This window comes from Impatiens glandulifera, chromosome 4, assembly GCF_907164915.1.
Source record: "Impatiens glandulifera chromosome 4, dImpGla2.1, whole genome shotgun sequence".
NCBI lineage: Eukaryota > Viridiplantae > Streptophyta > Magnoliopsida > Ericales > Balsaminaceae > Impatiens > Impatiens glandulifera.
This window is the reverse complement of record NC_061865.1, coordinates 54,438,574-54,464,212: the sequence shown is the minus strand read 5'-3', so window position 1 is coordinate 54,464,212 and position 25,639 is coordinate 54,438,574. Positions and strand designations below refer to the sequence as shown.

The 25,639-nt window shown below is 33.5% G+C and overlaps 1 protein-coding gene and 2 long non-coding RNA genes across 3 annotated transcripts; all 3 read left to right on the top strand.

Moving 5' to 3' along the window:
* The first annotated feature begins 651 nt into the window (after window positions 1-651).
* On the top strand, window positions 652-1,517 carry LOC124937098. Its single transcript, XR_007099222.1, has 3 exons — window positions 652-791; window positions 1,148-1,180; window positions 1,465-1,517. It is a non-coding gene; the product is annotated as an uncharacterized LOC124937098 (long non-coding RNA).
* Window positions 1,518-2,624: 1,107 nt separating this feature from the next.
* On the top strand, window positions 2,625-4,171 carry LOC124937097. The gene is made up of 3 exons (XR_007099221.1): window positions 2,625-2,785; window positions 3,417-3,481; window positions 4,053-4,171. It is a non-coding gene; the product is annotated as an uncharacterized LOC124937097 (long non-coding RNA).
* Window positions 4,172-18,023: 13,852 nt separating this feature from the next.
* LOC124935414 (probable disease resistance protein At4g27220) lies at window positions 18,024-22,650 on the top strand. The gene is made up of 4 exons (XM_047475848.1): window positions 18,024-20,738; window positions 20,881-21,252; window positions 21,468-22,133; window positions 22,396-22,650. Exons 1-4 carry the CDS (start codon window positions 18,195-18,197, stop codon window positions 22,648-22,650), a joined length of 3,837 nt encoding a protein of 1,278 aa, XP_047331804.1. The 5' UTR covers window positions 18,024-18,194.
* The last annotated feature ends 2,989 nt before the right edge of the window (window positions 22,651-25,639 follow it).

Sequence of the window (25,639 nt, the reverse complement as noted above, 5' to 3'; positions counted from 1 at the left end):
TGTAAACACTTAATGGGAACACAAGCTTTCTGATCATTACTTTTTATTCCTCTTCTTTTCTTTTCTTTTCCTTATAATGATTTGATTACTTTACATAATTGATGTGCAAGTAAGGGAAAAAAGAGTTCTCGTATTCTTGTTACTGAGACATTGATTTGGTTTATAGAAGGAGATAAATAACATTGATTACTTTTAACTAGGAGCATTTTTTGTTGCTGAAATTTATTTAATGTGTTTTAGTTGACCACCTAAGTAAAGTGGGCTCAAAGGAAAGATTAAATTTATATTCAACTGTTAGATTAAAAAAAAATGTTAAAACTAATATTGATCCTGAAAGAGTTTTTACATTCTATGGTACTACTGGAGCTGAGAGCCACTACAACAAAATATATCTTTGGTGACCTATAATTACCACCGCTTAATAAGGGTCGGTAAAAGTATTAAGAAAAAATGGTTTTGCCAACATTTATAATTTTTAATTTAATTTATTTTATTTTTTTCGCGGGTTATAAGTTCGGACGGGTAAGCTCTCGCGGGTCATTTTTAAGATGAGGGGTGGATAGGGTTTGTCACTAATTTCATATCCACTTCTCTCTCTAAAGTCTAGATCCCTCTAATCTCTCTTCTCTCTTTTTCTACACTCTTCTTTGAATCTGTTCTAATCTATTCTTCTACCGTGACCCTCCCAAAACCATCTACATTCGAATCCATGTATCTACTCGATTGTAGACGGATCAATTATCAAGCAACGATCAGAGCATTCGTTCTCAAGGAAAGCATTTGTTCTCCAGGTGTGTATTCGTTCTCAATAGCTCACAATCTATGCTGAGAAACCTTAAATTTATTTTTTCACTCACCGAGCTTCAAAAAGGTATAACTTCTGGATTTTTGTGTTTATTTTCCGTTTTCAAATGTCATCCCTTCTAGATCCACATCCAGAGGAGAAAAGATGTTTCCAAATGAATTTGTTATTCAGAAAATTTATATTATTAAGTTTTTGTTGTGCTTAGAAAATTTCTATTATAAAGTTACGCAATTTGTTTGTTTTCCTATTGTGAAGAACATCCACTTAGGGTGTATTGTTAGAATCTCAATACGTTTATTTCTCCTACTTAGATATTCTTCTTTTCATTTTCTTAAATTGCAGGTCTTCACTCCAATAGCACCACTAAGCCATCAGGTATGTTGGTTGCTGTGTTTTTTGTTTTGTTTTTGAAAGTGTATGTTAGTAAGATCTAGTTGGTAAAACTGGATTTGATAGTTGAAGAAGGGAGAGATCATTGTGTGTTTGACATGATTGCATTCTCTATAGGCTGAATATTTCTACAATGTCTATGATTGTGTATTGTAAGATTCAGTAAATTACTTGGATCATATCAATAGAAAGAAACGTATGTACAACCCAACCAGCCTAGTTACAGATTTCATTTGGTCAGGAAGATTATGCTCTCTTTTTTTCTACAGACCAAAGGGCTTTGGATATATCTATGTGAATGGAACGGGAAACCCTTGAACAGGTATGTGACAATACGAGCTTTGGGTATGTCTAGTATGGATGCACTTTCATTACAAATATATATTATAGGAGGAGATATATCCAGAATAAGGAAGAGACAACTCTGGTTGTGTATGAAAACAAACTAATGTTCCATTTTGTACTTCTTCTGGTAATTAGTAGTGTTGATGTGTTGGATGTGCAGTTTTAATAGGGTCTACAAAGATTTGAAGTGCTGAAGAAGATGAAAGATTCAGAAAGCTTTATAGAACAAGATATTCCTCCTGCATATTAATCAACTAGCTTCGAAAAGGTACCACTTTTAGATCTCTGTGTTTATTTTTCCATTTTCAAACGTCATCCCTTGTAGATCCACATCCGGGTGAGAAAAGATGTTTTCAAATGAATTCATTATTCTTCAAATTTCCAGAAAAATTATATTATTAAGAAAAAAAAACTTCTTGAAAAGTAAGATATATTGGACCAAATATCCACCTAGTATTTATATGTGGAGTCAAATTATAATTCATTAATATTTTATTCTACAACAGAGTTTTAGTAAAGTTACATCCGAACAAAGTGACACAGTAGAGAAAAGTAGGCTTTAGATTTGTTTCTTCAATATTTAGACTAGGCTTTAGATTTCTTTCTTCAATCTTTAGACTAGGCTTTTTTTCTTGAAGAAGGCTATCACAAACTCTCATTATGAGCCCTCACTTCAATCAAAGTGCTTTCAGGTGAGAATTGTTAAGTGTTTTAATATTTAGGTTGCATTAAGGTTGATTGTTTCTGATTAACAAACAAAATGAAGAAGAAGAATACTCGCTTTCGTTCCTTTGTCATTACTGTACTTTTCATTTTGAATATTTGACCAAGCAGGAAAAAATAAAATAGTGTATTGTTCTTGGACTGTGAATTGAAGATCCAAACCTTGTTTATTGTGCATTATTACTTCAATGATCTCTTTGCTGCTGGATATTTGAAACGAGGTGCTATTCTTCTTCGCCAATCTATTATTTATTGCTATGTTTTTCATGTGTTCTGTTCAGGCCAAATGCAATTTACTGGTAATGGATGAAATTGATTTATTATTATTATCTTCCATGTCTTTGTTCTATGGTTAGATAATACTAAGGCTGATGAGATTAATGATATAAAACAAGAATTGAAGAAGATGGTTGTTAACTAAGAAAAGATGCAAGCACAAATAAATAAATTGTAATCTTTGTTGGCTGACAAAGGGAGCCTTCGAGACATCTTCCACTTTGTGCAGAAATGAATCTACTTAAGGTATTTTTCTACCACTTATTTTCTTTCTTATTTGAAATAATTGTGCTTGTATCTAATGTTGAAGGTGGTATTTTGCCTATATAAATGATGATTTACTGTGTTCCCTTTTCTTGAATATAGGTTTAGATTATGAGCCCATGGAATTTGAATTATTAGACATAATTCACAGGATTGTTTGAATATTAGCAAATTATAATGGGCTTGAAGAAAAAAAAAAGGGCTTAATACCATTAAGGATGGAATGACATTCCCTAATTTGGTCCGGCACTACAGCTGTAGTATTTCTCATTCCATTTTTCTGAAACATAAAAGGAAAACACCTCAAAATTAGAAAGGCTACTATATATTCTCATGACAGTGTTATTATCATGAAAATTTTTGCATTTTTAATCTCTGCTTATTGACATATTCCTCTCATAATTTCGTTCCGCAAAAAAATGCTGGGTTTTCTGTTTGTTAGTAGATTTCGTGTTTCAATCCTATATAGATAATTTAAAAATCTATATTATAATTATAAAATATAAGTATGTCTAAAGTTTTCTTACTTGTTCATTTTTTTATGTCATATATGGAAATATGTGCATATGATTGAATATTTCGGTAATGAAATTGAATTTTATTTTCTTATAAGGAGTTGAGTGTGACATGGCATGTGGATTTATACTCGGAATTGCTCAAGATTGGAGTGTATAAAAGGTATTCATAAATTCAATGTTTTTACCATTTCATATATTTGTAGGAGTAAAATTTAAATTTAATTCTTTTTTTATTTATATCTACATATGCAAGATAAATATTTTATTTGACTAAATATGTTAAGAAATTCCATCACAAATCCAATTATATTGTGGTTGAAAATTAAAACACTGGATTCATCCAAATAAGTATGCAGATTATTAAAGTTTTGGTTTTATATATCAAATTTAATTGCTGGTCATATAATTTTTTGGAATAAATAAGGCATTGAAGAAGGCTGAGTAGCTGAATAATGTAGAGGTGAGATTATTTTATTTATTTTTCTCTAGATCTTAGTATGCTTATTTATTTTTCTCTAGATCTTAGTATGCTTATTTATTTCACTTTCAATTTTTTAATATGCTTATTTTGGGTGTACATATACAATTTATTAAAAATTATTGGTGATGGAACATTTGGAAATGTCTGGTGAGCTATTAGTAAATTTGGTGTGAAATTCTAATGTTGAAACATAAATATATTTTAACATAGATATTTTTTATTATTATTCAGATGGTGTATGTTTATGTAGGTTGATATCAATAAAATGAAGAAAAAATATTACTCCTAAGAAGAATGTCTTAATTTGAGGGAAGTTAAGGTATGTAATTCATCGATTTGTTCCTACTTCTAATTTATATTGATGTTTGAATCTAATGTTCTTTTAATATTTGTAGTCACTAAAAAAATGAAACATCCGAATTTATATTGATGTTTGAATCTAATGTTCTTTTAATATTTGTAGTCACTAAAAAAATGAAACATCTGAATATTGTAAAACTTACTGAAGTCATTAGAGTGAACGGTGTATTGGTAAGATTCTTGAAAAAAACCTTGGTCTCTTATATAAAAAAATATTAATGAATTGATAAGTGTTTGTTGAATAATTAGTTTGAAAAAAACTAAATATTTCCCTTTTATAGTTCTCAAAATATCTCTCTTTCTGGTTATAAAATAATGTTAGTGCATTCTCTTGACCTGATCCCTACATATGTTTCTTCCTACAACACCTATATTGTTTTGTTTAAGAACAAGTTTTTAGTAAAGCAATTTGTTTATAGATTGCTTACTATTGTCTCTTGCTTGTTGTTTCACTATTATATCCTTTGATCAGGTACCACCAAATGGATATGGTCATGAACTAGACAAGTTTTCGATTGGTACAAAAGTTAAAATTGTGTTGAATGAAGACGTTGAATGGTATGTTTTTGCAACTTAAAAGGGATTTTTACTCCAAGTAGCTCAATCTTTAAATTTTTATTTTAGTACTTATAATTATAATTTTATATATTATTTGGTACCACATTGTTTTTTTTTGTAGGTGATTTATTCAGCTACAATGAAACAATTGAGCAACATACTATTAATTGTTGCAATGCTGTATTTTTTTTCCTGTTTCATTATGACTATTATTGTCTAACAAATAGATTTAAGTTAATTAATTAATGTTTTTTAATTAATTAATGTTTTTTAATTAATTATTGAATTTCTTTATTATATTTGAATTATGGTGTTTTCATTTGATTTATAAAAGAAATTAAAATATTCAAATAACGTCTAAAAAAAAGAAATTAAATCAATTAAAAAAATATAGGCTTTTGGCGACGTTTGAATTAATATTAGCAACGCTTAAATAAGCGTTGTTAAATCTACTGTCTTTTGCCAACCCTTAAACTAATATTACCGACGCTTAAATAAGCGTGGTTAAAACATGCACCCACCCTGCTTTCGGCGACGCAAGAATAAGCGTCGGTGACAGTTTTGGCGACGCTTTTAAGGGTTGGGAGAAACCTTTTTAAGCGTCGGCATAAGTCTTTTCTGTTGTAGTGAGCCTTCTTGCTCTTCCTGTTCATTCTCATATCTTCTAGATTACATAATAATAGTATACAAGTATATGTGGATAAGAACTCAAGTTATGTTTGTGAATGCTTTGAACTCTTTTGAGGTCATCAATTGACTGTTATCTTATTATTTATGCTTAGATTTCTTTTGTTTTACATTGCATCATTTTTTAGGTCAAAAGGATTATAATAGATTGAGGACTTTGAGCTATCGAGGGGAAGACATATTTGTCTTGGCATTCTCATTGGTTAGTCGAGCAAGCAATGAGAACATACTGTAAAAGGTTTACTGGAATTCTTACAATTTAATTATAGAAATGATCTGGTTTAAAGAAATATAAACTATAATATAGTAGTTGGAATAAAATTGTGTAAGTCGTATTCAAACCACATCTATATTCACCGTTAGTTTTCAACTGTTTGCATAAAGTGGAAGGATAAATATTACATGGCTGACTATCCTAACTTGGTGGTGGTTTCCACTGCACAGGTGTGTCAATTTTAATATCTAAATGGTGTAAGAAACTTTTTTATAATGGTTTTGGTTTGTTTTGTTTGATGATGTTAGCCTCTAATAGGCCTAACAAAGCAATCTGTTTTGTTTAATAGAATCACTATAACCATCTCTCTGTGATTATGGAAGAACTAAAATTATATTTTCAAAAGTAATAAGAGTTATTTAATATATTGCATTTTTAACAAGGACGATTTAAAACCCAACATTTGAGTTAATTGAGATTTTGAAAATATCCTTTTAAATCATAGAATTTTGGGCTATTTATAGTTGGTAATGTACCATATGTGCATGCTCTAGATAAGAAGTTTGAACTACATATTAGTAGTTAAAGTGAAGGACAATTTTGGGAATTTGAAATTGTAAGACAAAAAGGAGAGAACTTGTTTGTTAGGTATAGAAAAAGAAAGAATGAATATAATTTTAAGAATAAAAAAACATTATTATTAAATATTGTTTTAAGTTATCAGATTCTTTATTTTTATAATAGTTTTGATTTCATTCAAAACCATTTATTATTGTCATTTTCTTAATTAATTATCCATTTGAATTTTCTTAGTCACATGATATCTCTCACAAAAAAAAATTACAATGAGGCCGCCTTAGGTAAGTCCGGAAAGCCTTCGGGTTAGGGCACCCATTTATCTTATCTTACAGAAATTCTTAGGGCTAAGTTTGTCATCCTATATTGGTGATATTTCGTTGTCTTCTTGTTTACATTTCTTCTACATAAATTGATATGTTTGAGTTATAATTGAGCTGACTAGTTATCGTAGATGGTAGATCAAGTTACATTAAAGCAAAATATACATAAAAAAAACCTATGTTTAAGAAGATGAGAAAATGTAGAATAAATTGCTCTTAATATTGTGGTGAAAATAGTTTTGTTTTAGTTTTTTTTTATGTAAATTTAGCTTTTCTGTTTGATATCTACCTCATTCATTTCTATGGATTTGAAAATCTAGTCTACACAGATTTGTCTTCATTTGATTATTTTCTAAGGAAACAATTCTAGATATACTTCTTAACACTAAACTGTAATCCATTTAAAACATCTAAATCAGTCAAATCTTCTAATTTGATTACTCAAATGAGGGGTCAAATTCTTATTATTTATAATATTGTTCTATTATTTTCAGTTAAAGATATAACCAATTCTTAGCATAATATTCTATAAGGATAGATGAATAATTCTCAACATAAATTGCTGAAAAATATATTACTCTATTATTTTTAAAAAGATGGTTGATTCACGGTTCTCTTTTAACACTATTATTTTTTTCTATTTTTTATAAACAGTTGACCAGGTATAACTATATCGTGTTAAATAGTCAATACAGTCTCACACAGATTTCTATTCTAATAAATTTCGAGTTTGATATTCGACTACTCTCACACAGATTCTTCTTCTAGATTCTAGCAAACCTCAAACGGTTAGGTAACAATATTATTAATCTCTCTTTCTCTATTAAAGTTAATATTGAGGTGTGATTTAGACAATTAGCTATGTTAAGTAAAAACTTATCTCAATATTTTTGTTTGCATTTTCACAAACTGGCTGCGGACTCAAATCCAAATTTGCATTGGTATTAAATGATAGTTTAAGGAATCTCTTATATTGGCAGTAGGAAGCTGGTTTTAATTTAGCTTCACTCTTCTGTTTGTAAACACGGATACACAAGTAAGTTTCACTCTCTTTTGTCGCTAACTCGCTTCACTAATTTAGTCTATGAAAAAGTTATTTTTAGGACCTTTTATTCTTTCTTTTTTAATATAGATCTAAATGTTAAGATTTGTTTTGGTTGGATTGAGTTAAGTTAATTTATATATAGTTATTGTAGTTAATATATATATATGTTTCATTAGTACTATAATTGACCTAAAGTAGTGATATGTACATTTTTATTCTCTTTAGAGAATGGCACACGATAAAAAAAATGGATGGATCTTATCAATGAACGAATCGGTGAAGAATATAGAAAAGGGGTTGAAAACGTTTTGGAATATGCTTTTGAGAGAATAGGTCCGACAAATGAAATTCGATGCCCATGTGTTAAATGTGTTAATGTAGATTCTAGATCGAGAGAATTAATTCTTATGCTCTTGATTGTTTATGGAATACTTCAAAATTATAGACTTTGATATCATCATGGAGAGGGAAGATGAGCCTTTAGAGAATGAAGAAGATGATAATGACTTTATGGAAGATATTTTAAAAGATCTACATCCTCAATATGGTCAATCATCTTCAAATGCACAAAATCTTAGTTCACCATATCATGTTAAGGAAGCAAATGAGGAAGCTAAATTTTTTTATAGGATACTTGATGATTCTAGACAACATTTGTACCAAGGATCAAGGGTGTCAAAATCATCAACATTACTGAAGTTACTCAAATATTGGACAATGGACAAATGAATCCTTTACAATGTTGCTAAAATTATTGAAAGAAAAATATTACCAGAAAATTCTACTTTGCCGAATTCATATTATGAAGCTAAAAAGTTCATTTAAGACGTCGGTCTTTCTTATGAAAAGATTGATGCATGTAAAAATGATTGCATGTTATTTTGGAAAGATATCAAATACTTAGACTCGTGTAGAGTATGTGGCCTATCTAGATGGAATGATAGAATAAATACTAGAGAATCAAGGATTAAAGCTAATAAAAAAAAACAAATAAAATCTTGCGTTATTTTCCACTAAGTCCAAGGCTGCAAAGAATGTTTATGTGTTCAAAAACAGCTTCTTATATGAGATGGCATTGTAATGCAAGAATTGACGATGAAGTGTTGAGGCATCCCGCTGATTCTATGGTATGGAAATCATTTGACAAAGAATGTCAAAATTTCTCCTTAGAGTCTCGCAATGTACGACTTGGTCTTGCAAGGGTTGGATTTCAACCATTTACAAATTCAAAAATACCATACAGTATATGGCATGTGATTCTTATTCTTTATACAGTATATGGATGTGTATGAATCAGTCCAATTTAATATTATACATCTTAATTCTTGGCCTAAAAAGTCTCGGAGATGCAATTTATATTTATCTTCAACCGTTGATCGATGAATTGAAAAGACTTATGGCATACTAGAGTGGAAACATTTGATGTATCTGCTTCTCAAAATTTTACATTACGTGCTTCATTAATGTGGACGGTTAATGATTTTTTGGCATATACTGATAGAGATTAATCCCATGGTTATTATTGATAAACAATGTTACAATATATACTAGTCAAAAGACTCTTAATAAGGTAAACCACTAATCTAGGAATCTAAACAAGGTAACCCACTAATCTAGGAATCTAAACAAGGTAACAAGATATATACAATATACTAATACACCCCCGCAGTCGAAACGGGAGATTCTCGGACGCTGAGACTGTCTCTGAAATCTTCAAATAGTATGCGCGGAAGTCCTTTGGTGAATATGTCAGCGATTTGAAAACGAGAAGGCATATGAAGAATGCGAACTTTACCTCTATCTACTTTTTCCCTTACAAAGTGTATGTCCATTTCGATGTGTTTGGTACGTTGATGTTGGACCGGATTTTGGGAGAGATAAATCGCACTTATGTTGTCGCAGTAGACCAGTGTGGCTTTGTCCAATGAGATACGAAGTTCTAACAATAAATTGCGAAGCCAACAGGATTCGGAGACAACATTGGCAACTCCTCTATATTCAGCTTCAGCACTAGAACGAGAAAGTGTGGATTGCCGTTTTGACGACCAAGACAGAAGATTATCGCCTAGGAAGACGCAATAGCCAGATGTAGAGCGACGGGTATCTGGACATCCTCCCCAGTCTGCATCAGTATATGAAACGAGTGTAGACAGTGAGGATTTGTAAAGATGAAGGCCATAGTGCTTTGTACCCTGTAAGTATCGAATGATTCTGTGTAAGGCAGCCAAGTGAGCCTCTTTCGGATCATGCATGTGGAGGCAAATTTGCTGGACTGCATATGAAATATCAGGACGTGTGAAAGTAAGATACTGTAGTGCTCCGGCTAAACTTCTGTAATGAGTGGGGTCAGAGACTGGTGGACTAGTTGATTTTCCAAGTTTGCCATTTGTATCGACCGGCGTTTGTGTTGATTTGCAAGTAGACATTCCAGCACGATCAATAATTTCTTCAGCATATTTCTTCTGACTAAGACAAAGTCCATCCTTAGTATACGATACAGCAACTCCCAAGAAATAGCTTAATTTACCTAAATCCTTCATAGCAAATTCTGCGCCTAAGCTTTTCATGAGAGTCTGACGTAACTGATCAGACGAAGCCGTAATGATAATGTCATCAACATACAAGAGTAGATAGGCAATTTCGGACCCATGTTGATAGATAAAAAGCGAATGATCAGTCGTGCTGTGTGTAAAACCGATTGTAGAGACAAAATCTGCAAACCTTTGATACCAAGCACGAGGAGCTTGTTTTAAGCCGTATAAAGATTTGCGCAATAAACAAACATGGTCGGGAAAGATTTTGTCTCTAAAACCGAAAGGCTGATGCATGTAAACTGTTTCGTTGAGATTACCATGTAAAAATGCATTCTTGACGTCCATTTGGTGAATGGACCAAGACTTCGATAAAGCAATGCTCAGAACAGTTCGTATGGTGGCTGGTTTGACAACAGGACTAAAGGTTTCTTCACAATTGATTCCAATCTGCTGAGACCTGCCATCACCAACAAGACGGGCTTTATGCCTCTCAAAAGAGCCGTCAGAGTTAGTTTTATGCTTAAAAATCCACATGCATCGTATAATATCAACACCCTGAGGACGCGGAACCAAGTCCCAAGTCTTATTACTAATTAAAGCGTTAAACTCATCGTCCATGGCGGCTTTCCAATTCGGGTCTGATAAAGCTAACTTTGGGTTTTTGGGAATAGGCGATGGAGATGTGAGTGTGTTTAGATTGAAAATGCGTTTTGGACAGACAATCCCATCCATTGCGCGGGTTCGTATTGTCCGTGTTGGATTGATGATGGTTGGTGAATGATTTGGACGGTTTGGTCTTGTGGACGGGCTGGTCGTGTTTGGGTTTGGGCCTGGTGAAGTGGTGATGGGTGATGGTGGGTTTGGTGGAGTGTGTTGAGTTGATAATGGGCTCGGTAATGGAGTGTTGTTTGGTGGGGAAATGGACTCGGTGATGGGCGGGGTTTGGATGTGTATTGGGATGGTTATTGGTTCGGATTGAGATGGGTGAGTTGAGTTTGGGTTTTGGACAAGAGAAAAGGGAAATTTTGTTTCGTCAAAAATGACGTGACGTGAGATGATAAATCTTTTTGAGGCTGGGTCGTAGCATTTGTAGCCGCGATGATTAGAGGGATATCCTAAAAAGACACAAGGGGTAGAGCGTTTATGAAGTTTGTGAATAGTGGTTGGAGGAAGAAGAGGATAGCAAAGACAACCGAAAATTTTTAGGTGAGAGTAAGAAGGAGTTCGGTTATATAGAAGTTGAGTGGGTGAGAAATTTCGAATTTGTTTATTTGGAAGAATATTTAGGAGATAAGTGGTCATTTCGAGGGCGTGATGCCAAAAATTTAACGGGAGAGAAGCATGAGTAAGCAATGTTCGAATCATGTTATTTATGGTGCGTATTTTTCTTTCTGCTTTACCATTTTGAGGAGAAGTATAGGGGCAAGAGAGGCGAAATTGTAGACCATTTTTGTCACAAAATGTACGAAATTGACTGTTGTTATATTCAGTTCCGTTGTCACATTGGATTGTTTTAATGGGCTTTTGAAATTGTGTTTGAATTTGATTTTGAAGTGTAGAGAAGACGGAGAATACTTGGGATTTGTTTCCAATTGGAAAAGTCCAAAGGAAATTTGTGTAATCATCAAGAAACAGAATATAGTATTTATGTCCATTTGTACTTAGCACAGGCGACGTCCACAAATCACTATGAATAATATCGAATGGGGAAGTAGTATAAGAGACAGAATTGGTAAATGGTAACTTAACTTGTTTACCAAAGATGCAAGACTCACAGAGTTTAGACCCTAAAACGGGCTTACAAGAAATAGAATTTGATTTATTGAGAGAATGCAAAATATCGACACCGGGGTGTCCTAATCTATTATGCCATAAATTTGACGAAATTGCAGTAAACGAAGAATTAGTTGGGGGTTTTTGGCTTTGGCTCGACAGAGAGAGTGGGTAGAGATCCCCCGAGCTATTGTTCCTCATGATAACCTTCCCCGTCTGGAAATCCTTTACAGAAAAACCAAGTGAGTCAAATTCTACAGAGACGTTGTTATCACGAGTAAACCGACGAATAGATATAAGATTTTTAATGAGTTTGGGAGCATGTAGAACATTGTTCAGAAGTAAGGGTGGTAAGGGTGGTTTTAAGTTAGTTTTACCAATACCGCGAATCGGGATTTCCTGTCCACTCCCAACAATGATATTTTTAACACAATTTAAATTAGAATAAGGCGAGAGACTACCTGAGTTGGGTGTCATGTGTGAAGTTGCTCCCGAATCCATGTACCAAGTATCGTCAGGCGGAGTAAGGGATAAAGTGTGCATCGCCTGATTGATATCGGTTGCAACGTAACTTTGGGGCTGCTGCTGGCTCGTCTCAGCCATGTAGGCCTGCTGTGGCCGAGAACCGAGTACGCCTGCTCCTGCTGTCCGAGTGTGTTGCTGCTGATAGCCAGAACCGCGCCAGGAGGCGCCTTGTTGCTGTTGACCAGATGCGTGCCAGGGGGCGCTTTGCTGCTGCGGCCAGATCTGTTGTGTCGGGTAGGGACAAGGGGGTGCTGTCCAGCCCGCAGGCGCCCACTGTGCCCATTGCTGTTGGCCAGGAGGTGCCCAGAATTGCTGCTGCTGGTGGTATGTGCGGCTGGTGTTGCGACCGCGTCCTCTGCCGCGCTGGCTGCGTCCTCGGCCCTGGCCGGCCTGTTCCTGCGCGCTAGAGGTGCCCTGCTGCTGCTGCTGGCCGGTAGCACGGGCTGATTGGCTAGAGTTGTTTCCGCGGCCTTGGCTACGATCGTCCGAGGCAATAAAAGAGGTGTTTGTGTGGACGAATTCATCCTTCCTTGTTTCAACAAGGAGCAAATCAGATCTAGCATCGTAGAAAGATGGGAGAGGCTTCTTTTGACCTATTATGGTGGCGATTGTTTCGTAGTTTTCATTCAAACCCCCAAGTAGACGCAACACCAGTCGATTTTCAGAAACGGGGCAATCAACATTAGCAAGTTGATCCGCAATCATCTTCAATTCAGTGCAGTAAGCACTCATGTTTGGGAAATCATTGAGACGAATTTGAGAAAACCTATTTTCAAGATACATAGCGCGAGAACCTGTGTTATCTTGAAATATATTCGCTAAACGTTCCCAAGCCTGAGCAGCCGTCATACCAGGTTTTTGGATCGTGTTTAGTAGATCCTTGGATATTGTTCCAAATATCCATTGCTTGACAAGGGCGTCAAGGCGTTTCCACAGAAGAGAGTCGGTCTCGGAAGATGTTGAAGGTGTTTCGGAGGCGTTGGGAGTTTTTGGTTTGAGATGTTCGTAAACATTGTGAATCAAGCAGTGGTTTTCGAGAAGGTCTGCCCAAGAGAGATATTCCTCGCTACCCATCTCTAGGGTGATAGGAATTATGGAGCGGAGATTGTTAACAGAGAAAGCAGAGTGGTATTGAGAAACAGACATGGTGGTGGGCGTCTGACTTTGATTGGAGGAGGAGTCTGAATTAGTAGGTGGGACAGACATTAGAAGTTTGTGCGTGAGGCAGCAAGGTGGGAGGAAGAGAAAAAATTCGATTGATGATCTTGAGAGGATCTTTACTCTGATACCATGATAGAGATTAATCCCATGGTTATTATTGATAAACAATGTTACAATATATACTAGTCAAAAGACTCTTAATAAGGTAAACCACTAATCTAGGAATCTAAACAAGGTAACCCACTAATCTAGGAATCTAAACAAGGTAACAAGATATATACAATATACTAATATATACAAATTTGTCTGGATGGAGTACAAAAAGAAAGTTAGCATGTCCTTATTGTAATAAGGATACATAAGACCCATATATTTCTTTCATTCAGTATCAGTTGGGATTGATAATGTGAGTTAGATATGTTTATTATATTAGTGTATCTTAATATTATCAAAAAATTTGGTTGAGGGTATTTTAGTCTGGTACATGAGAAAGAAGAGTAATATTAAAGGAAATTTATATGTCAATCAATTTGTGATGGGCTCTAGGTACCCGCTCCTCCAATACCACCAGCTGAAGAGGTGAGGACAACACCTGAGTTTGACTATGAAGGAGGAGGTATTGACACTTTAAACTGGATTTCATATTTTTCTTGATTTTTACCATGATATTTGTTCATTGTGAGCTGTGATGATTTCATTTTGTTGTTCAGAAGAATCACCTAGTGGTGGTCGTGGAAGGGGTCGTGGTGGGCGTGTAAGAGGAGGAAGGTCTAGAGGCGGTTATGGTATGTAATTTCACTTTTCCTCTTGTATTTTTTTCATTTGAATGGAAGTCTCATTTATTTATCTCTGAGGTAGATTTATATGCAAGGGAGAGGAGGAGGTCTAGATTTATATGCAAGGGAGAGAAGAAGACAAAAGGGTTTCGTACAGGAATAAATCCATAGAAGATAATAAGTATGAGAAAAGATAAAGTTTTGTTAGCAGCACAAAATGCGAGAGAGAGGTTAATGAAAAACAACAATAAACAAGAAGATGAAACTGCCATCATTCATTCCCCGAGTACTTTATAAAGATACTGTTGAAGTAAGCAGATACTTTATAAAGATTGTGTTGAACAACAACAATATTTTGTATTGAATGCAAATACATTATAAGGATTGTGTTGAAGTAAGCAGTTGATGAATGGATTTTTCTATAGCGATTGGTTAAATTACCAATCGGCATAGCCTTAATAAACATCACCGATTGGTACTAAACCAATCGCCATAGTGAGCAGGGATTAGTGTAATAATCAATCGCTATAGGCCTATAACGATTGGTTATCTACCAATCGTCGTTGCCAACTAAGACAACATCGAGAAGACTTCTACCAATTGAGAGCGATTGGTATATAATCAATCGCTATAGGCCTATAGAGATTGATTTGGAGGTTAATAGCGATTGTTTTTTTTACTAGTGATACTTTGTCAATGAGATTGACTAATGGTTTTAAAGAGTGCTACATGTGTCATCGACGTTATCTTCCGTTGAGTCACAAATGGCGGACAGATAAGGATTCTTTTGATGGTAAGTTTGAAATGAGATTGCCACATAATCCATTGTCGGGAAAGATATCTTACATCAAGTTCAAGACCTTGGAGGCATAATATTAAGTAAGGACTCTTCTATAAAGACACATGTGTCACATGAAGAATGTGGAGATAATTGGAATAAGAAAAGTATATTCTTTGAACTACCTTATTGGGAAACATCTTTATTGAGACATAACTTGGATGTAATGCATATTGAGAAAAATATATGTGACAGTATTGTTGGAACAATTATGGACATCAAAGGAAAAAGTAAAGATAACGAAAATCCACGTTACGATTTGAAGCCATGAATATAAGGCATGAATTGAATCATGTTGTGAAAGTAGACTGCATTGAGTTTCCTCGTGCACCATATACATTACCTTTTGAGAGAAAATGACAACTTTGTTTGTGGATGAATCAATTGAAAGTACCAGAAGTAGTTTCATCAATCATAGCTAATTGTATAAATCTCAAGGAGAAGAAGATGACAGGTTTAAAGAGTCATGATTGTCCCATTTTATTAGAGTATCTTATACCTCTTGCCACACGTGGACTTCTTCCCGAACCCATATATGAAGTTGTAGTTGAGTTGTCATTATTCTTTTCTACTTTGTGTTCAAAATCGTTAAAGATGGATGACTTGAAACAGCTTGACAAGAAAATTCCTCGTATTATATTATGCAAGTTGGAGAAGATATTTACACCCTCATTTTGACATCATGATTCATTTGCCTATCCATTTAGCAAAGGAAGCAAGGGGACCTGTTCAATATCGTTGGATGTATCCTATAAAACAAAAATTGCGTACTTTAAAATCCTACATTCGAAATAAAGTTCATCTAGAGGTTTCAATTGCTGAGGGTTATTGTTAAAATATAAGATAATATATATGTAAGATATTATCACAATAATATATAAATTGTGATAATATCATTAGTATAATATATTATATTATATTATATCATTATTATAATATATTATATTAGTTTCCTTATAAGCTCAATTTAATGTATATAATAGACATAACCTATGTAATTCTATATATCATTCAATACAATCTTCTCTTAATTCTAAGAGTTATATTGCAAATAAGTGTATCACTTTATGCTCAAAATATTTTGACATAGTAGATGGAGGATGTTTTGAATTAAACGAAGCATTATTTATATTTTTATCCATTGGAGAACTATCAACACGGGTGACATATAATCTGAATACAGTTGATCAAAAACAAACTCATATTTACATCTCGAAGAATTGTGAAAAAGTTCAACCATATTACGAGTATGAATCAAATTTTTTTTTAGTGTATTTTTACATGCATCTTTTTTGTCCTATTGAAACTGTCTCTACTAAGTAATAAATACTACAGGGTCGAAATCGCCTTAATTTACCTAGTAGATAAACCATGGAGAAACAAAATTAAAACTTTGATTTATTTACCGTTCAATAAAAATAGGGATGAGGGCTGGTAGTTTGATCATAGCTAGTGTCCTTAACTTTCAACATTATAATCATTTATAAAATAAAAATAAATTGAATTTTATATTAAATCATTTAACCTATAGGTCAAGAAGGCCGGACAAAGTCTTAAATAAAATAGCTTAAATGATTTGTAACAATGTGACATTAACGAGGCAAGTACTACACATAATAATATTTTAAAATTTAATATTAATTATATATATTATAAATTTAATAACGTTTTATGTTCAAACAAAATTAATTCCAACAATTCAGACGTTTCTAAATCGACAAAATAATATGTTTGGAGACTTCACCGATTCAACCCCTCATAATATAATATGTTTAATCTCTTGATTCACACATAATATAATATTTAAGGCTCAATTATTATTTGAGGCTCCAAATTGGATCAATATATCTGAAAATGGTGTTCAAACTTTGAATTGTGCCATATTGGGATCAAAATATCACAACATTAACAATTTAATGTTTTTTAAAATAATCAAATGTCTATCTTCTTAATTTAACATAATATTTTTCTTTTCTTAATTAATTTTTGACATTTATACAAAATAACAATTTTTTACTTTTAGATTTTTTTCAAACTATTCCTAAATATTACACATTTTTTAATACATTTAAACTGCATTCGACAGTTTGAAACGTATGTATCTAAAAAAAACTTAGTTTAAATCATAAACATGTCCTATACCATACACAAAGTTATATCATTACGAAATTTTGTGAAAAATAAATGCTAAATCTATCTCTCTTTAAATTTTCTCAAACTTTTCCTTATATTACACATTTCTTTTTTATCATTTAAATTATTTTTACAAAGTAAAAATTTAGATTTCAAATGATTACATCATTTTAAAAAGAATATATCAAAAATATTTTTAAATATGATTTCATTTATAAACGTGATAAACTAATTAGAAAAATGAAAAATAGTACATTAGAATAAGATGAGAAACGTTTTGTTCATTTGGAAAATAAAACACTAATTGCTAAAATTGTTATAGTTGGAACACAATTTAAAATTAGAACATCAATAACAATTAGACCTAATTATTATTTTAATTTGTAATATTATATATACATATATTATAGCATTAAAACTGCAGAAGAATAATGTTGTATACATAGTGGCAACAAGAAGATCATCGGACAAAGTCTTAAATAAATAAAATAGTGTGAATCATTAATTAATTATAATGACACTCACACATTCATATTGAATCAAAAGAAAAAATCACACACATAAAATAATAAGTTGTTTGCAACTTGAGAAAGACTTTGCATTTCGCATTTATATCATTTTTCTTTCTTGTTCTCTAATCTTAAGAAATTGAGAGAGAGAGAGAGTGAGAACAAGACACTTGAGAAAAAAGAAACAAATTGTGGGTCGAATGGAAAAGGTTGGTTTGAGTATAGGAGGAAAGATCGCAGAGTTTTTGTTTGAGCCAATTCAACGAGAACTTGGCTATCTCTTCTGCTTCAACAGTAACTTTCAAGTGCTGGAAGCTAAACTCGGTGAACTAAAAGCAACTAGAATCGATGTACAAGGAAGGGAAGATGCAGAAGAGAGGATGCGGAAAACCCTGGGTGAATCCGTCAAGTTGTGGATTAAGGATGCTGATGGAAAAATTGTTGAAACAGAGAGTCTTATCAATGATAAGGCAGAGCTTCAAAAAGGGTGCTTCTCCATCAAATGGTGTCCTAATATAAGTTTGCGCTTTTCTTTGGGCAGGAAGGGGAAGAAGTTATCTCTCCTTCTCATCGAGCTTCTTAAACGTGGCGGTGAGTTGCCGAGCAAAGGTTATGGCTTGCCCATGCCGCCCATAAGCTGGAGAAAGTACAATGGAGATGATTTGGATTTCGAGAGTCGAAATAAGATTAAGGAAGACATCATTCAAATGTTACTGGACGAAGAGACAAGGTTAATAGGGATATGCGGAATGGGAGGCGTTGGAAAGACCACTCTCGCCAAACAAGTCATTCAAAAGGTACACGACTCTCATAAACATTTATTTCCAATTCAAGTTATCTGCACTGTCTCGAATAGTCCCAATTTCCATGATATCCAAGAACAAGTCGCACAGATGTTAGGGTCTTCTCTAAAGGATGTAGAGGGTAATCCTTTAAGAGCACAACATTTACAAAACGCTTTCAGTAACAAGAAAGTTGTCGTATTGTTGGATGATGTTTGGGAAAAGTTTGATTTAAATGATTTTGGTTTTCCGTTTACAAAATCAGATGTTGGGTGTTTCTGTAAAATCATTTACACATCTAGATACGAAAATTTATGGTCAGATCTGTCTCATGAAATCTTCTCTCTTGAAATATTATTACATGAAGAAGCCTTGAATTTGTTTACAACAAAAGTCAAACTGTCGAATGATGATAAGGATTTCCATCAGAAGGATAAAATAGTGAGGGAAATTGTTGATAAATGTAAAGGACTTCCCCTTGCGCTTAACACAGCAGGAGGTGCTCTTATAAATAAAGCCACACATCAATGGGATAATATGCTAAACCGGTTGAAGTACCACAACGAACATATCGATGTGGTACATGAGGTCTTGAAGGCGAGTTATGACTTCTTAGAAAAACCCAATGAAAAGTTCGTGTTTTTACTATGCTGCTTATTCCGAGAAGACGCATATATTCCTGTTGAGACGTTGTACCGTTATGCGGTGGGTTTGCAACTCTTTGAAAATACGACTCACATCAGAGAAATAAGTGTTGGCGTGCACTCTATCGTTGACGACTTAATAATAAAAAGTTTGTTGATAAAGGTTAAAGATGACGATGATGGAAATCGTGTAGTGAAGATACATGATGTGGTGAGAGACGTGGGAATTTCAATTGGAAAACAAGAAGACCGTTTTATTTCTTTACAGTTATGGAATAATGGCTTAGAAGTTCTTGATAAGATGGAATCTCGAGTGGGCTCAAAATTGGAACTATTACGGTTGGATAATAGTTCAAGTCCTAACGGATCAAATATTAAGATATCAAAATTTTCATTTAAAGAGGCGGATAATCTCAAAGTTCTCGATACAGTTAGCCGCTACAGCGAGATTAGTGAGTTTCCATTATTTTTTTCAAAGTTGAAGATGTTATCCCTAGAGAGATTGATTTATTTAGATATGAAAACCAATATATCTTCCATTGGACATATTAAGTGTTTGGAGATTCTTTCTCTTCGAAACTCAGTCATACTAGTTTTGCCAAACGAAATAAGTGAGTTAACAAACTTAAGATTGTTGGATTTGAATGGGTGCGACTGTTTCATAAATAATGGTGTTCTTTCGAAGCTTACTAATCTACAAGAATTGTACATGTGGAATAGCTTTCAAGATTGGAGGATACAAAGAGAAGACGTTAATGGTGGAGACAATCATGCAGGAGGTCTCGATGAGTTAAATTGTTTACCTAAATTGTGGAAATTGGAACTGGAGATATTCAACATTGAACAAGTGCCGAGAGATGTTAGGCTATTTTCTTCTTCAACGTTGTTAGAACAATTCAAGATAAGAATAGGAGCAAAATTTATGCGAGATATTCGATTTGAAAGTGGGAAAAGACAATTGTGGTTGAAGAACAGTTCCGCCAGTTTCTTAAATGAACTTGGGGCTTTAATAAAAAAGGACATTACCAATTTATGCATAAGCAATGATCTTGGCATGTGGGAGAAAATGTATTTACACAATTTTTTATCATTATTGAGAGAAGTTGTTCTTACAAATTGTGGATCAATTATTACTCTTTTTCCACCGTCACAATCATCAATGGAAATAGAAGAGATCAATGGACTTGGGCGTTATTTGTGGCGTATCGAAATATATGGATGCAATCAAATGAGGCATTTATGTTCTACATCAATATCAAGGAATCTCACAAATCTTAAAGTTCTTGTTCTTCAAGACTGTGAAATGACCGAAGAAGTTGTTAATTTTTGTGATAAGACAGAACAACTCAATAAAATTGAGTTCAATGCTTTGGAAACTCTTGTGCTACGTCACTTGTCTAGGATGGAAAGTTTTTGCAGAGGAATAAATGAAATTTATTTTCATAAACTAAAAACATTGCGGCTAACAGGACTGAAGAATTTTATATTTCCAGCAAAGGTACGCGCACATATAAATTTCTTTATTACTATGTACAAGTTTTTAGTTATAAAATAAAATGATCAACTAATTAATTCAAGAAGAAAACAATTACATATTTTATCAATTTGAGTAATTTTTAATTATAATTTTTATTTTATAGGTGGAAATACCTTGTTTGGAGATTCTGAATATCTCATCTATTCCAAATATTGAAACTTTGCCTATCGTGGCTCCATTCCTAAACAAGTTGTACATTAATAGTTGTGACAGCTTAAGATATGTCTTCTCGAAGAGCTACTTGAGTATTTCTCATCTTGAAAAATTATCCATTAAAGAATGCAAAATGTTGAAGGGACTTATAGGAGTGTCGAAGGGTGTAGAAGAGGAGTCGAAAAAATCAATTGAACTCCCCAATTTAAAGAAATTGAATCTCGCATTCTTAGACAAATTAATGAGTTTTGTCATGGACATCAACAATTTGGATGTTGAAGAGAAAAAGTTGCAGCAACAAACACTATTTGATCGTGATGAGGTAATAGTAAGTGGAAATTTATTCTTAAAAAATGTGAAGTGATGGAAGAGATTGTTAATATATATATTTATATATAACAAGGAAAACTAAGTATTGTGTATTAAAAGGTAAACTAAAATAATTTCTTTTTATAATTTATATGAAGATTTGTTGTGTAATTATATTTGAAATTAATAAATGTAAGTGCATGTGTTTGATTATGATTTTGTATGCAGGTCTCGTTTCCTTGCTTATATAGGTTGGTGATAAATGGATTGTCAAAGATAAATTATATAGTAGGATGGAAAGAGGGAGAAAGACATCATCATCATCATGATAAGATATTTCCTGCATTAAAAGAGTTGTTGTTGCTTAATTTAAGCAATTTAATACATATCTATGAAATCAACCAGCCAGAACTTGGAGAGCTTTTATTTCAAAACGTGTCATACCTGAGAGTTGATGGATGTGGGAAATTGAGATATTTGTTTTCGGAGAATATATGTACAGTCTCTGCCAGGCATCTTAGGCATCTCGAAATAAGACATTGTCCAATGCTGGAAGTGGTGATGAAGAATATAGAGGATGATGATGATGATAAAGCTGGAGGAGGAGAAGGAAGTAATTATTCTCTCGGAAATACTCATTTCCTTCCACTCCTTATGATAGTGTACTTCTGGAATCTATCAGGTTTGAGGAGGTTTAGTGATGTTGCTTATACTTGGGCCTTGCTATCACTAGAGAATCTACGAGTATCAAAATGTCCGAAGCTAGAGGCACTCTCTCCCGGCTATTTGGATTCTCCAAGGCTGGACACTCTTCGGTATAATTATGATAGAGAAGTAAATGTAAAGGATACTTGGAAAGGTGACATTAACGCTGCATTGCGTCATTATATCAAGGTGCTCTCTCCCTCTCTATTTCTATTTTAATTATTTTGTGTTGGTTTCTTTCTTATAAATTAATCTTTTATAATTATTAAGTTAAGGAAATGGATATTATTATTATTAATTTACAAACACAGGAAATGGATGAAGAAGAAGATGCTGAAGATTAATGAGAAGATATAATGGGAGGGTACGTAATTCAGTAAAATAAAGAAGCAATTAATTAATTAATTAATTAATTTCGCTTTTCCTTCTTCTGTATGCATGCATGGTATAGCACTCTCGATCTTTGATTGAATTGCTTCATTTTATTATGCTGGGATTGTCAATGATGTTACTAGGATTTACATATAAAGAAGATATTGATGTCAGGCCATTCTCTTCGGCTGAACATAGGGATATTGTTGTGTGGTTCATATTCCTGCTTGTATTGATGGAAACTCAAGCAATGAGGCGTCCTAAGGCTCGGATGCACATATTTGCATTCCTCACCGGCATATTGCGTGTCTTTTTCTTGTTAAACATTGTTTGATTAGTGGTTTGAAATTTATTAGAATTGTTTTTCTTCTAATGTATTTTCTTACATATTGGTTTGATTTTGAAGCAAGTTCTGTTTTCATCATTATTGAAACATGTGAGAGTTCTTTTAGGATATCTGTTATTATTGAAAATCAGGGTTACTGTAGAATCTGATACGTACATTTAATAGTGAAATCAGAAGTAGAAGTATCTTCATAAGAGACATTTACAAATCAAGTCATTTTGTAGGGTTTAGGTTGACTATAGCTTTTTGAGAAGAATCTATGGAAGAAGTTAGCATGATCAATATATTACAACGCATGACCTCCAAAAGTGAGATATGAAAAAGGGTAAATCGATATAATTGAACAAATCAATACCCTTCCCAAGTAGGAGCCATATAACAAAAACAAAATGGAAAAAACTTTGGATGGGATTCCTTGGGAAGCTTTGGACAAAAGATGTCGAAATTTAAAGAAATTGAATATGAAACATGCCCCTTTGTGAAAAGGTAAGTAAACTCTTGATCATTTAAACTATATTTGTCTATTTTCTAACATAAACTTGAATAAATATTTTGCTAGCATGATGATCTCAATTCTCAGGAAAGTCGTCAAAAGAATGGCAGAAAGACAATCTAGACCTCGTGTTTTCATGTGTGCTTTTTTTAGTAATTTTCTATGGAATTTGGAAAGAAAGAACCCAAAGATCATTTGGGGATTGACAAGAAGTTAGTAAGAAGGTAAGAGGCCTTGAAGGAAATCAACAAATAGATCAAATAAATTTTAAACATGTATTTCAGTGAAGAAATAAATGTGAGAAAATGTACCTGGATATGATAAAAACTATGGTTCAAAAGTGAATAATCAATTGATCAAAGAAATGTTAAAGAACTTCAAAGATGAAAAATCCCAGAGCAATTAAGTAGATTGGAATGATCAATATTCATTGTTTAATAAATAAACAATTGAACAAAAATACATAAACAGAACTTGAACTTTATTAATATTTCCACCAATTATTATTTTCCAAGGCTAGACAAAGAAAAAGTGATAAATAACGTATGGCAGGAGCGAAACGCAAGAGTTTATGACAGAACCCACAGGAGCGTTGAAGAGCTATGGAGAGAAATCGTCTCGGATTGTGGCGCCCTCGCGGGAACACGGAGGAGAATTCCAAGCATGGAGCAGAACTGAATTATATGCAGAAATTGGAATCTACATTTTACAGAAATCACTAGAATTGAATACATTGTAATGGGATAATATGTTTACATTTTTAGTTTTTTTGAGATTATTCAGAAATTGTTACGAACTCAAAATCGTTCTAGGCCTATCTAGAATGATCCCGTAAAACTCGTGGTTTTTTTTTCTTTTTGGGAATTTTTAATGAAATGACGCTAATTCGTTTTTTTTTAAGTGATAAATAAGTTTTGAGATTGTGATTATTATTCAATGAAGGCCAAAGCCAAACCACGCATATCTTCTCTTCTCTTCTTTATTATAGTACTGTTCCAGACTTGGAACATATTCTTATGTTTGTAGGGTACTATATTAATTATGTATATTAAAAGGAATTAAATATCATGTATGTTTTGATGTACCATTAAGGACTTAAATATATAGATACAATTCATATTAAAACATGTTCCAATTAAAGATAGTTCATGCTCATAATATATGTGAACCTTACATTGAAAATCATTAATAAACACTCAATATATGCTTATGATCACATCATGAAATTTCTTTTGTGGTTGGACATAGAAACTTCTTCATCCATAACACCTCTTTACATGCCTCAGTAGCTGCAATATACTCAACTTCTGTAGTAGACAAAGCAACACACTTTTGTAACCTTGACTGCCACGAAACAGCACCGCCTGCAAAGGTAACCAAAAAACCTGATACAGATTTTCTTGAATCAACATCACCCGCCATATCAGAATCTGTAAAACCTTCCAAAATAGGAGTATCACTTCCGAAGCATAAACGTGCTTTCGAAGAGCCTCGAAGATATCTGAGAATCCACTTAACAGCCAACCAATGTTCTTCTCCAGGGTTGGAGAGATACCGACTAACAACACCAACTGCGTGTGCTATGTCCGGTCTTGTACATACCATGGCATACATAAGACTACTAACTGCAGAGGCATAAGGTACATTCTTCATTTCATCTTTCTCTTTCTCACTTGTAGGACATTGTTTAGAACTCAACTTGAAATGACATGCAAGTGGAACTGAAACCGATTTTGCATTTTTCATTGCAAACCTCTCAAGTACCTTCTTAATGTACTTCTCCTGTGATAGCCAAAGTGTTCTATTCTTTCTGTCTCTTGTGATTTCCATGCCTAAGATCTGCTTCAATGAACCTAAATCCTTCATCGCAAAAGACTTGTTCAAATCCCTTTTGAGCTTCTCAATTTTTGCAATATCTTGCCCAACAATCAGCATATCATCAACATAGAGCAGAAGAATAACATAATCATCAACACCGTATCTCTTGATGAAAACACAATGATCAGAAGTAGTCTTACTGTACCCATTTGCTTCCATGAAGGAGTCAAATTTTCTGTACCATTGTCTAGGCTCTTGCTTGAGCCCATACAAGCTTTTCCTCAACCTGCAGACAAGATTTTCTTTACCTTTAACTTTGAAACCCTCAGGTTGTTCCATATAGATCTCTTCCTCCAAGTCACCATGGAGAAATGCAGTCTTCACATCCAGTTGTTCAATTTCCAAATCTTGACTAGCAGCCAATGTTAACACAACTCTAATGGATGACCTCTTCACAACCGGTGAGAAGATCTCTTCAAAATCAATCCTTTTTTTCTGTCCAAAGCCCTTCACAACCAGTCTTGCTTTGTATCGAGGTTGTGAGCTATTCTCTTGGTGCTTCAACTTGAATACCCACTTGTTCTTCAAAGTCTTCTTTCCTTTTGAAAGTTTCACCAAGTCATAAGTTTCGTTCTCTTGCAAGGAATTTATCTCTTCTTGCATTGC

Excerpts from the sequence above, each read along its gene's own strand:
- LOC124935414 (XM_047475848.1), top strand. The coding sequence starts at position 18,195 with ATGCGGAAAACCCTGGGTGAATCCGTCAAGTTGTGGATTAAGGATGCT. Across the intron at positions 20,739-20,880 it reads ATTTTATATTTCCAGCAAAG|GTGGAAATACCTTGTTTGGA; the intron begins GTACGCGCACAT and ends TTTATTTTATAG. Across the intron at positions 21,253-21,467 it reads CACTATTTGATCGTGATGAG|GTCTCGTTTCCTTGCTTATA; the intron begins GTAATAGTAAGT and ends TTTTGTATGCAG.